This window comes from Dermacentor albipictus, chromosome 6 (genome assembly GCF_038994185.2).
Source record: "Dermacentor albipictus isolate Rhodes 1998 colony chromosome 6, USDA_Dalb.pri_finalv2, whole genome shotgun sequence".
Classification (NCBI taxonomy): domain Eukaryota; kingdom Metazoa; phylum Arthropoda; class Arachnida; order Ixodida; family Ixodidae; genus Dermacentor; species Dermacentor albipictus.
The window spans coordinates 132,370,510-132,382,657 of record NC_091826.1 but is presented as its reverse complement, the minus strand read 5'-3'; the positions used below and the strand labels follow the sequence as shown (position 1 = coordinate 132,382,657).

Sequence of the window (12,148 nt, the reverse complement as noted above, 5' to 3'; positions counted from 1 at the left end):
ACTGACACGTATACTTATCTTTATCGGGCAACCACGTTTCGCAGCCTAACAAAAGTAATCGCACAGCGTGGGACGCGCCTGTATGTACCGAAGTTTCTGGAACGTTATCGATGCTTCTATCTGCTGTCTGTTGTCGCTGAGCGTTATGTTATCTGATTGCATCACTTGACGCGAATGGTGTAGAACTTTGTGGAAGGCATGCGGGTCCGAACGATTAGTCTGGAACATTCGATGACTGCTCTATAAAAGCCGACGCGCTTGACCCGCTGATCAGATTTTAGACGATCGCCGACTGTGTTCGCCGCTTTCGTTGTGCTATAAGTGTAGCCTGTTTTGTGGGCACAAGTTCGCCCAATAAAAGCTAGTTTTGTATTCCACCGTACTGCTTCTTCTTCGCCGTCACTACCACGTGACAATATTCTTTAAAGCTGCTACTATAATAGAGCTCGAATCAAAAGTTAACAATTACCTGAAGCAATTATCTTGCTGGTTACAACATAATAGGCTACAAATGAATTCATCCAAAACGAAATATACGATATTTGCTCCTACTAATAAACCACGTAACTGCACTGCGGCTATTCTCTTTATAGATGGGCTGATAGAACGGGTAAAATGTCAAAAATTTCTAGGAGTGTGGTTCCAAGAAGATTTGGCCTGGAACATGCACATCGACAAACTTGCTATCAAACTAAGCAGAACTGTTGGCTGCTTATACAAACTGAGTACTCTGGTTCCTCCATGGTTGAAAAGTTCTTTATACTACGCAATCTTTTATTCTAGATTAACCTACTGTAGTTTAATTTGGGGCACTACTTCGCAAAAGAATTATAATAAATTGATAGTGCTACAAAAAAGAGTCCTACGCGCATTCGAGGGATACTATGGCCCAGTACAAAACTTTAGAACCACACCATATTTTATAAAACACTCTATATTAAAGGCAAACCAGGTGTATTATTACAAGTTGCTGCAATACATTAAACAGAACAAATCGCAGTACATCTTGAATGTACCCACCAATCCACATTACAGCCTTCGACAACATAACATGAGAACACCAAAAATAAGAACCAATTAGGGAAAACAACTAGTCAGTTACCAGGCACCTTCACTACTAAATCGCCTACGTGATTTTGAAGATGAAATTATAGAATATTCGAATAAATCATTCAAACATTTTCTCATCCTGAACAATATTGAGTTCGTCTGATTAGAACCACACTGTAAATTGTCAGTCTTTTGTTTCTTTTGTTCTTTGGTTGTGGTTGGTCTCATACAACATGCATCGTACTTTGAGTATCCTGTTCGTTTCTCATATTTCTTGTATACATGTTTTGTTTCACGAAAACAATATTCTATCGTGACTATTCCAGTTGATTTCAGTATGTATGTATGATACATGTTGCTGCGTACGGCCTGCGTGCCGAATTGTTGCGGGAGCAGAAGCCTTCGTCAGGCCACATGGCCTTTAGCTTCTGCTTCCTTTCTGTTGTAAACAGGAGAAATAAATTCATTCATTCATTCATTCATTCATTATTCTGCTGTGCAGCCTTATGAATTCATTAACTATAGTGCAACAGAAATGCGATGGACAGGGATGAAGTGAACGCACAGAGCGCTTTGTTAATGAATAAATAATCAGAATGGGAATAATGAAAGTAATGAATACAGACAAACTCATCTAGTTTTCAGTTATGTTGGGCTTATAAGCCCGCTTGTGTCCTGGAATATCTGCATGGCTATGTATCCTGTAATTTCTGGCCATGTGCTTGCAAGTCACGTGTCAATCTCCTGATTTTCCTGTCAATCTTGTGTGATGTACAGGCCCAGACAGTTTCTGGTGAATCCATGCAGGGTATTGTGCAGGGTGTAATCTACACTACAAGTGCTGCTTTGATTGCTTTCATTTCAGCTTTTCTAGGTGTAGGATGACCTGGAATTGTACTCACTTATATGGAGTTCAGTTTTATGTAGTGTCATACTACTGTTACACTGCTATTGCCAGATCAGTGTACTATATGTGCCTTATCTTTGCTTGCATCTTCATGATTAGCAACCTCCTCTGTGTGTTTGGCAGTTGCATATAGTTTCCTGGCCTAATTGTTTGCCCCCATATTTCACGGTATGGGCCTGTTCCGTTTCAAGTTCAGGTACTCCCGAGGTTGTGTTTCTGAAGGGAGGGGTAGTCGTCTTTGCATCTCATATGCTAGCTGGCGTAGTATCTTGGGACGATGTTCTGAGCTCTTGAGACAAGGAATTTGTGCTGCAGGCTGCAACTCTACTCTTTCTAGGTGCTTGTTCGTTAGCTCTTTCTCATAGAGGTCTTGAAGCACGGTAAAGTTGGCAAGACCTGTTATTACTACCCGATGCCTGTATTCGATGAGTTGTCTTTTTTGTGTGCTGCTGGTAATTCATACCGTACCATACCTTGGACACAAGCACAGCATCTGCGATTTTCCTTAGTATCCACTCGTCCACCCCCATGATTTCGAGATTATTCTTTTCACCAGGTGTGGAAGTTGCGTCCAGGCATTGCATAGTTGTTTCACCCACAAGCTGGATCTGCCGTCATAGTCTTACACTACCTGAGGATTTGTGGATGCTGACTTGCGGGCATATTTGTCCAGCTACGTGGATCACAATGTGCAATCTGGGGTAGTTCTTGATTCTAGTCTTTCTTTTTTTTCCGACGTCTATTTGAGCTGACTTATCAGAAAACGAGAGGCCAGACTGGCCAAGAAAGTCTGCAGTGTTATCGAGGGCTTGTTGCATCATTCTTGATTTCTTTATAAGATAGCTTTCCCATAGACTGTAATACACCATAGGCCGTAGTGTTTCTTGTAATATGCCAGCGTTGTTGGTATGGGTGTGGGCCAAATGTACCTCCAACTCTCACCTGGAATTTTCTGTCTTTCAGAAAGTTACTGATTAAGTGCTCTACCAGAAATATTTTTGCTCATCATTCCTCTTATTAGAGCAGCATGAGGTACTGCTGTTAAAAGCCCCTTCACTCTCTTCATTCTTTCATAAGCGGTATTACACAATGTCCTGCAATAAAGTTTCTGCTGCTTATGGCCCACTCATATGTGCCAGAAGGCTCTTGATAAAAAGTTTTCTTTGTGCTATGTGTACGACGTAGTATGAGCATTCATGCCTTCACATTTATACATCTGTAGAACCAGCTTCCTGACAGAGTAGTTCTATACCTGATCATGCTTATTTGTGCAGCGCTGTTGAACAATACATATTGATGCAATGAATATTTACGCACTCGAATTATCACGAAAGATGGTTGTTTTACAATTCTGCCCTTTGCTTTCTATTGGTGTTAGATTTTGCATAAGCATGCCCCCCTATGCAATAGTACTTTGAAGTGTAAGGGTTCAATGAAAGGTTATGAACTAAATCTAAGTGCAAGAGCTTTTTTCCTCACCTATGACTCCCATCGAAATGGGACTTAAATGGCTGGCAAATCAACCCCTCGCCTTGGGTTAGCAGCAGAATGCTATAGCCACAGTGGCAGGTGAACAAATTGAAGAACAACATTTCTGTCTATAATTTTTTTTCTTGCCTGTATGTAAGTAAAGTTTGGAATAAGTCTGTCATTGCAAAAAAACCCAGTTTGTGGTCTTTTATTGAATAAACCACATATTGTGTATAGTTGAAATGCAGAAATTTGTTCTAAAATCCTCGGGTGATATGTTCTTGCAAGTAGCATGGTATTTCATTACTTATAAAGATAGTAATCGCAGCGGATATCGTTATATGGGTTTACACACTAATTTATGTGATCACAAACTTATTAGAAACTTACTAGAAACATGTAAGGCATGAATGTTTCTGTACAGTTGATCAGCTGTGAACGTGCAAGAACTGCTTGTACTGGCTGACTTCACTGCACAGTTTTGATTTACTTTTCTTCAGCGTGTCGTTTTATACTGTTTTATCCTCACAAGAACAGGCCGTTTGCCTGCTTTTCGCTTTGTTGCACCAGTTCTACATAATTGTGCAGGAGGGTATGTTGTCACTGTGCCACTATAGCAAGCAATTTACTTAATCTACTAGCTGTACAGTTAATTACCTTGCAGAGCAAGTGTTCATACAGATTCAGTAAGGATACAAAGTCCGCAACATAGTCAATGTGTATTGGTTTCTGTGCAAGAAAAAAAATTCTCCAGAGAAGAGGTGCAACTTAACGTGCATGTAATATTTTATTCAAGCCACGGATTTAATGCTATCGTAGCGAATTCATTACGATAGCCTACACTTGTGATCTGTCAAATTTAATAAGAGGCAAGATAAGCTTTCAAGATGCATCGGGAAATCCATGCTTGAAAACCGACAAGAAAATGCAACTGAACGGCACCGCGTTCAGTGCAACGTTGAAACTTCGGGTACCTTGCTGTCTTGTCATTTGCCCTTGCCGAGGTTGAAATAATTCAAGCTGCTCCGTAAGCGCGATTTTTGCATGCTACGCAACAAAAGAAAATTGTGACGACCTCGTCGTCGGCTGGGGATCGAACACCTCCTAGCACTGAAAACTCGCAAAGGCGTACGAAGCAAACGTGAAAATGCACTTCATTTGCTGTGTAGCGTGTCAACAAACGCATAGCAATCGGAGAATGCAATCTGCGGTACAAGTTTTTTATTCTCCATCGCGTTCGTACCGAATGCGACGATCCACGTCTCCGCGCATTGCACTTGTCGTGCGAGGCGCCATTTTCCAAAACAAACCGGCGAAATAGCTCCGTTGATAGCTCTCCGCGCAATTTCGACGGAAAATCGCAGCGATTGGTGCGACGGTGCGACTGTTCGACCAACCGGTTGGTCGCAGCCGAAAATCGGGGGGTCAGCAATGCGACTTCAATTTTCATCGCAAACGACGGAAATCGCACTTCCGGTGCGACGAAAATCGCATCATGTGAAACAGGCTTTACCCACGCGCTTCTTCTCGCGATCTCGCGGTTGGCGAGGCAGTCGGGCCGCACGTTTGCAACGCGCTGCGCGAGGCAGAATGTCCGACCTCGCCAATATATCGCGACATGCAAGCACGTATACAGCTGCGCTGAAATTTCGAATTAAGGGGTATCGTAATCGTGGGTGAACCTTTTTTCTGTGTTATTGTGCTAAGGCTACTTTTATTGCAGCATACTCTTTGATGATACGCCGTATGCGGGTACATGCCAATAACATTGATGGAATCAGAAAGGCGCACGATTGCTTGTTTGCGTGCTACTGTGGTAGAAACCTCCACCACCAATGCTGCCCTAAAGTATTTGTCATCGCTATTCGGGTTGCCGAAACCATAGCTAAATGCGGGAATGACGAGGACAACCGTAAATAATCGCGACAATCGTTGCTTGGTCGTCGTCATGAGGCATTATTCGTGGTTGCTAAGAGTGTTCCCGTCTTTCCGTGGAAAACTCTATACTTCCGGTGCGATGAACGCTTTGCCGAAGCCTGTGCCCTCTGATGCGCGTGCTTTTCCCTTCCTTCCGAGTTTTTTGTATCCAGCGGCAGCTGGTTTAAGAGCACGCCCTGTTCTCTGCAGAGGTACCTGCCGCGCGCGGTGAACTCGGCCCGGTTCGCCAAGAACGCGCACCTGTCTCGCCTGCTGCAGCACGTGAACGAGACGGCCGAGTCGATGAGCGTGGTGCGCGCCCACGGCGCCACGCGGCGCTTCCTGGCGCGCTTCTGCCGCCTGGCGGACGCCAACCTGCGGCTGTGCCTGGCGAGCGTGGGCTGCGTGCGGCTCACGCGGGTTTTCAGCTCCGCCTCTGGACTCGCGGTGGTGCTGGCCACGCTCGCCTTCGCCATCGGCGAGGATCCCAGCACCGCGGGTCTCGTTCTCAACTCCTCTCTGGCCGTAAGTCGCATGCAGGAATAATTCGCGTAAGTGACATACAAGAGCACCAGTGCAAACATCTTGAGGCATCGTTTTTAGCTACAGTTAATTGCAGGCGTTCTTCTGTGACAGAAATTCTTGGACGAAAATATGCAACAACAATAATTGTCATTACTCTAGTACTGATGCAAGCGTATGTGTTTTACGTAAGTAAATGAATGGATTGCCCATACTTCGCATGATTCATAGAGTATTTGAATTCTGGGGCCCATATGCTATTTATTTATTTATTTATTTATTTATTTATTTATTTATTTATTTAATTATTTATTTATTGTCGTGCTGGTACATGGTTTATTGTTTTCCGGTTACCGTTTATCACTAGCTGACCACTGTCACTATGTAATGTGTTACGCTGTGCAAAGTTTGCATTTCCCATTCCTAGCACTTACGCGTGTCAAGAAAGCATGGTCAAACATGTCACTACCCATGGCTTCCCCTGCATTGTGAATTTGGAGATAGCTGCGCTTTCGCACTCGTTGATCGCCTTTAATCAACCTTTCGCCTCCTCTTTGCACACGTGGATGTTGTGCGTGATTTTCCCAAGCAAATTCTAAAACCGTTCCGAAATCATTTAGTCCGTAATCCTGACAGAACAAGTTGACATTAAAACGGCACGTTAAGCGCTAGTAGATACTGTTTGCTTAGGCAAGGCAAAAAGTTCGCAGGGCGATGGACACTTTGGGTGATTGACAAGGGACGTATCACGCTAGAGTCAAGCTTTTGACAACAGTCCTCATTACGGCTACAGCTGCTTGCCGTTTTAATGCAAAGCTTTCTAGGTCAACCCTCCCCGAAAACGTTTCACTAAGCGCTCACAATAACTTGGCTCACAATCCTCACGGCATGACATATATTAAGTTGCATCCGGAGCACTTAACGAAGCCTGGAAATGAATGAGGCAGTCTCGGAGCCCCTGTTTAAGCATAACTTGTCAAACATCTTTCAGGTGACTGTCTTGATCATGAATTTAATCGAAAATACTGTTGCCGGTGAAATGAACGGGTGGTTTCAGACATGCGAACTAGTAATTTATGGAACTAGTATTGAGAACCAGACAAAGCAGATGAAATACTTTCTCGACATGAGTGAAATGCAAAAGACAAGGAAGTATTAACGGCATCTTTAAACACTTTGTGTGTACAAACCTGCCGCCATATAAAGAGAAGAAACTTTGCTTACTTCAAGTCCAAAATAGATCTGTACTATTTTTGCGTAACGGCGAACTATCCACAGTTTTCAGGCAGGCTGCTCCGGTGCCGTGTATTCTTGTTTGCGCAGCAATGAAGCCTGCAGCACTCTTGATTCTGATGCTGTGATAAACCCTTGATTTTAGAGTCTTGAGTTCATGTATCTTGTCTTCGCTCCAGTCACGCTTCCTTTTAGTCAATTTCGTTGGTGAATTTGTGGACCTGCCTTCTCTGCCGGCTTCGTCAGAACCATAAGCACATTTGAGAAGGCCCCTTTCCGTTTTGCATTATATCTAGCCACCTACAGCGAATAGTGAAACACAGCCTATGTTTCCCTGCTGGTCATTTCTTTACTCCTTGGTTATCACTTCAAAGCAAACGCCTGTTTAAACAAAACACTTTTGCCGAAATTACATGAAGAGCCGGTGGCTTCTGCTCTCCCAAATGTAGCCACAAGCGTGCATAGGTTGTGTGAACTTTCATGTTAGTTTTTGAAAACCGTACAGTTTTACCATCATAGGAAGTAAACCACTATTCTACTAAACTGAGGCATGTCATGATGTGGGTTGCATCACTGGTTCCTTCGGCATGCATGTGGGCTGTTCTCCGCACTAAACACTTTTGAATTCTATAGTTGACCTCCGCAATCCTCACCTTGCAGTTCACGTTCTCTGTACCTTATTCCTTCAGGACGTTCTCGCTGGAGCACCGTTGACCGCAAGTTTGTTTTTCAGATTCCAATCATCATGGTTTCCTTGTGCACGGCACTGCTTGGCATCACGCAGATTGTGGTTGCCCTCGAACGCCAGTTGGAATATGCAGAACTTCCAGATGAGGTAAGACAGTTAAATTGTCTCATCGCATACTTAAGTATGGCTTATATATTTTTTTCAACAAGCTTCGTGGCCGTGGGAGCTGCGGCCTGGCTGTTTTCTTGACGTATAGGCCTACCAATCACCGCGGAGCACACTCGCTGCGTGCCCATTGAAGCTGCACCAGATGGCGCCCGCATCCGCAGCAACGTGAATGCCGCCATCATGAGAATTAATCTCATGGGTGGCGGCAATGGTAAAGAAACGTGCCATGAATAACTACTTAAGAGGAAAAAACGAAATCAGGAAAGAAATCATTTATGATAACTCAAAGAGAAGCTCATTACTTTTTGAAGCGAGATCAGGATGCCTTAGAACACGCACCTATAAAGCGAGAAAATAATATATGGGGTTTTACGTGGTAAAACCATTTTCTGATTATGAGGCACGCCGTAGTGGGGGACTCCGGAAATTTTGACCACCTGGGGTTCTTTAACGTGCACCTAAATCTAAGTACACGGGTGTTTTCGCATTTCGCCCCCATCGAAATGCGGCCGCCGTGGCCGGGATTCGATCCCGCGACCTCGTGCTCAGCAGCCTAACACCATAGTATAAAGCGAGATATAAGAAGGAAGAAGTATGTGCTTGCTGTGGTAAAGCTAGGGAAACTACGGAGCATGTTTTATTAGAATGTGAAGGCGTCTACCCAGCGGTCGATTTAGGCACCACTGGCCTCCTTGAAGCCCTTGGGTTCAGAGGGAGCAGTGGTAAAGCAAACATGTCCGCAATAGACATTAGTAAGAGGCGAGTGGAGGATTGGTGGAAGAAAAGTAGGGAAACAACAAAAGACGGAGACGTACAAAAGCACAGTTCGCAATTGGGGATCAGAAAATTTGGGCGTAGTAGTTCATAGTGTTTTTTGTGTCTTTTTTCATTGCTTAACCTAGCTAGAATATTAGGCGGTATAGTAGCAAGAGCTTGGTGGCGCAACCCACCACCCCGTTCCAAAGGGGACGCTCATAACATCCATCCATCCATCCACGTAACGTCGGCGCCGGCCGTGCAGCGGAAGAAAGAACCAGAAATATTACCGCGGCTGCACGGTTGGACGTAAACGCTTCTTACGCACAGAATGGCATCGAATTGAGCTACGTTCGTATGTGCATGCTGCCTCTGAAACTATGATGCGTTCAATGCGTCCGCCGTTCTCGCTAGTAGTCAGGAACTCCAGCTTACCAAAAGCATCGGTATAATTTGTGTGCGCCCGCGCTTGTGTGTTTGCGTTCGTTCGTGCGTGCGTGTACTCGTGCTTCGACTCTCGAAGCACTCGCAGGAAGCTTCGCTGAATATAGATTCCAACTCCTTGGACGCTGCATTCTTTTTTTCTTTCATACACGCTGCATGACACCACAATACGGTCCTTCCAGGATGGCTATACATGAATGCTCACGAAAACAAAAGTAGATTCAGATGCACTCTGTGGGGATTGGTCAGAGTATTCTATTCAAAATCTTGTGAGCAAAAATACTCTAGGGGATGTAGCAAATTGGCTAAGTGTTTTTTCAATCTGACCGATGACGCCATGTGTGCCTAGTTACAGCGCAGTTCTGTATACAGAAGCATCAGTGTTCAACATGAGGATACTAAGTAAACCTACAAATGTAGGTGGTAGTTTTGTCTTCTTAGCTGAAGGGCTGGAATTATACCCGCCATCATTTTGTCATTAAGTCTTGATGGTATTTGGTACGTTCGAACTTTATAAATAATCGAACAGCCAAACATCCTGTATATTGCATGGCGTATACAGTACAAGGCGCAGAAAACGTAAGAAGCATTCATTTGCAGTACAATCGCCTTAATAATATTCAAAGAAAGCGCTCGGAAATTCTGCAGGCCATGGGAGCGGAAAAAAATCGTCTTGGGTGGTGCGGGAAAAAATGAGGGCCGTGGAGTGGTGGCATTGGCACTTGGTGGATAAACTGCATTTGAGGGGGAGGTCCTGTACATCTGGTGGGCCGCCGATATAAATCTGTTACACATAGCAATGATCAAGTAAAACCTGTCCTATAACATAGGCAAACAATTTTACACTGCTCAATAGGAGGAGTTAGGCATAGTTGGCACTTTAACGACGTCCTGCTAAGACTAGTCAGAGATAGCGAAGCGTGCGACATGGTTTTCAATTGAATTGAGAGTAAGTTAAATTGCATCGATAAGGATGAAATAAGTAACAGGCAGATTCAATTTGGGGTCCTACTTGCGTGATGTAAGTGCGCTGTTTTAATTTTTCTTGCGCCATACCGATACTTTGACGTGAAAGATGCAAGGTACAATTAGCGTAATTCGTAATATGATTGATATGATGAAACTAGGTGAGATTAAGGGAGAGACGAATACCTGTGTATTTAACAACTGAGTGAGGTCAGCTGAAATATGTTGGTGAGCAGTAGATTCGCGCCGTATGCCTTTCATCGTAAGTGGCTGCCATGTCCAGCGGTGGCTGGCTCGTGGAGCAGTATGCGATCGTCCTGGCCATGTCAGCGGTGACGTGCTGCGTTTCACGCGTTGCCGATCAAGGCCTTCAATTGGGGATTATGCCAGCTTAGTGAGCAGCTGATAGCGAGGCAGCGACAGGTAAGGAGCTCAATGCGAAGGACGTAGTTACGTCGATGCTGGAATGATACCTCAGCAGTTCTAGTAATATTAAGTGCTGATAGGCATGGTCACCCAGGAGTCTCCTGTTTTGCTCTCAAGAGCGAAGTGCCCATCAACTTCAATTCTTTCAAGTTGAATGCGGAGTGAAACCAGTGATAAAAAATCCTTGCAGAATTGCTTTATTGGTAACGTACTGTCCCACGTTTTTCTGAGGTTCAGCACCATCATCAGCAGCAGCAGCAGCCTAGTTACGCCCACTCTATGGCAAAGGCCTCTCCCATACTTCTCCAACTACACCGGTCATGTACTAATTGTGGCCATGTTGTCCCTGCAAACGTCTTAATGTCATCCGCCCACCTAACTTTCTGCCGCCCCCTGCTACGCTTCCCTTCCCTTGGGATCCAGTCCGTAACCCTTAATGACCATCGGTTATCTTCCTTCCTCATTACATGTCCGGCCCATGCCCACTTCTTTTTCTTGATTTCAACTAAGATGTCATTTACCCGCGTTTGTTGCCTCACCCAATCTGCTATTTTCTTATCCCTTAACGTTACACCCATCATTCTTCTTTCCACAGCTCGTTGCGTCGTCCTCAATTTCAGCAGAACCCTTTTCGTAAGCCTCTAGGTTTCTGCCCCATATGTGAGTACTGGTAACACACAGCTGTTATACACTTTCATTTTGAGGGATAGTGGCAACCTGCTGTTCATGATTTGAGAATGCCTGCCAAACGCACCCCAGCCCATTCTTATTCTTCTGGTTATTTCGGTCTCACGATCCGGATCGGTGGTCACTACCTGCCCTAAGTAGATGTATTCCCTTACCACTTCCAGTGCCTCGCTACCTATCGTAAACTGCGGTTCTCTTCCGAGACTGTTAAACATTACTTTAGTTTTCTGCAGATTAATTTTCCAACCCACCCTTCTGCTTTGCCTCTCCAGGTCAGTGAACATGCATTGCAATTGGTCTCCTGAGTTACTAAGCAAGGCAATATCATCAGCGAATCGCAATTAGCTAAGGTATTCTCCATCAACTTTTATCCCCAATTCTTCCCACTCCCGGTCTCTGAATACCTCCTGTAAACATGCTGTGAAAAGCATTGAAGAGATCGTATCTCCCTGTCTGACGCCTTTCTTTATTTGGATTTTGTTGCTTTCTTTGTGGAGGACTACGGTGGCTGTGGAGCCGCTATAGATATCTTCCAGTATTTTTACATATGGCTCATCTACACGCTGATTCCGTAATGCCTCCATGACTGCTGAGGTTTCGACTGAATCAAAAACTTTCTCGTAGTCAATAAAAGCTATATATAAGGGTTGGTTATATTCTGCATATTTCTCTATCACTTGATTGATAGTGTGAATATGATCTATTGTTGAGCAGCCTTTACGGAATCCTGCCTGGTCCTTTGGTTGACAGAAGTCTAAGGTGCTCCTGATTCTATTTGCGATTACCTTAGTAAATACTTTGTAGGCAACGGACAGTAAGCTAATCGGTCTCTAATTTTTCAAGTCTTTGGCGTCCCCTTTCTTATGGATTAGGGTTATGTTAGCGTTCTTCCAAGATTCCGGTACGCTCGAGGT

General features: G+C 44.3%; 1 protein-coding gene across 7 annotated transcripts in view; it reads left to right on the top strand.

Annotated features, from left to right (window-relative positions):
- Nucleotides 1-12,148, top strand: part of LOC135902261 (uncharacterized) — a 761,927-nt gene that overhangs the window by 672,313 nt on the left and 77,466 nt on the right. For all 7 annotated transcript variants that reach the window (XM_070541346.1, XM_070541345.1, XM_070541343.1 and 4 more), the window contains 2 exons: nt 5,555-5,869; nt 7,833-7,934. In XM_070541346.1, coding sequence (XP_070397447.1) covers nt 5,555-5,869; nt 7,833-7,934 — 417 coding nt within the window. The remainder of the gene's footprint in view (nt 1-5,554; nt 5,870-7,832; nt 7,935-12,148) is intronic.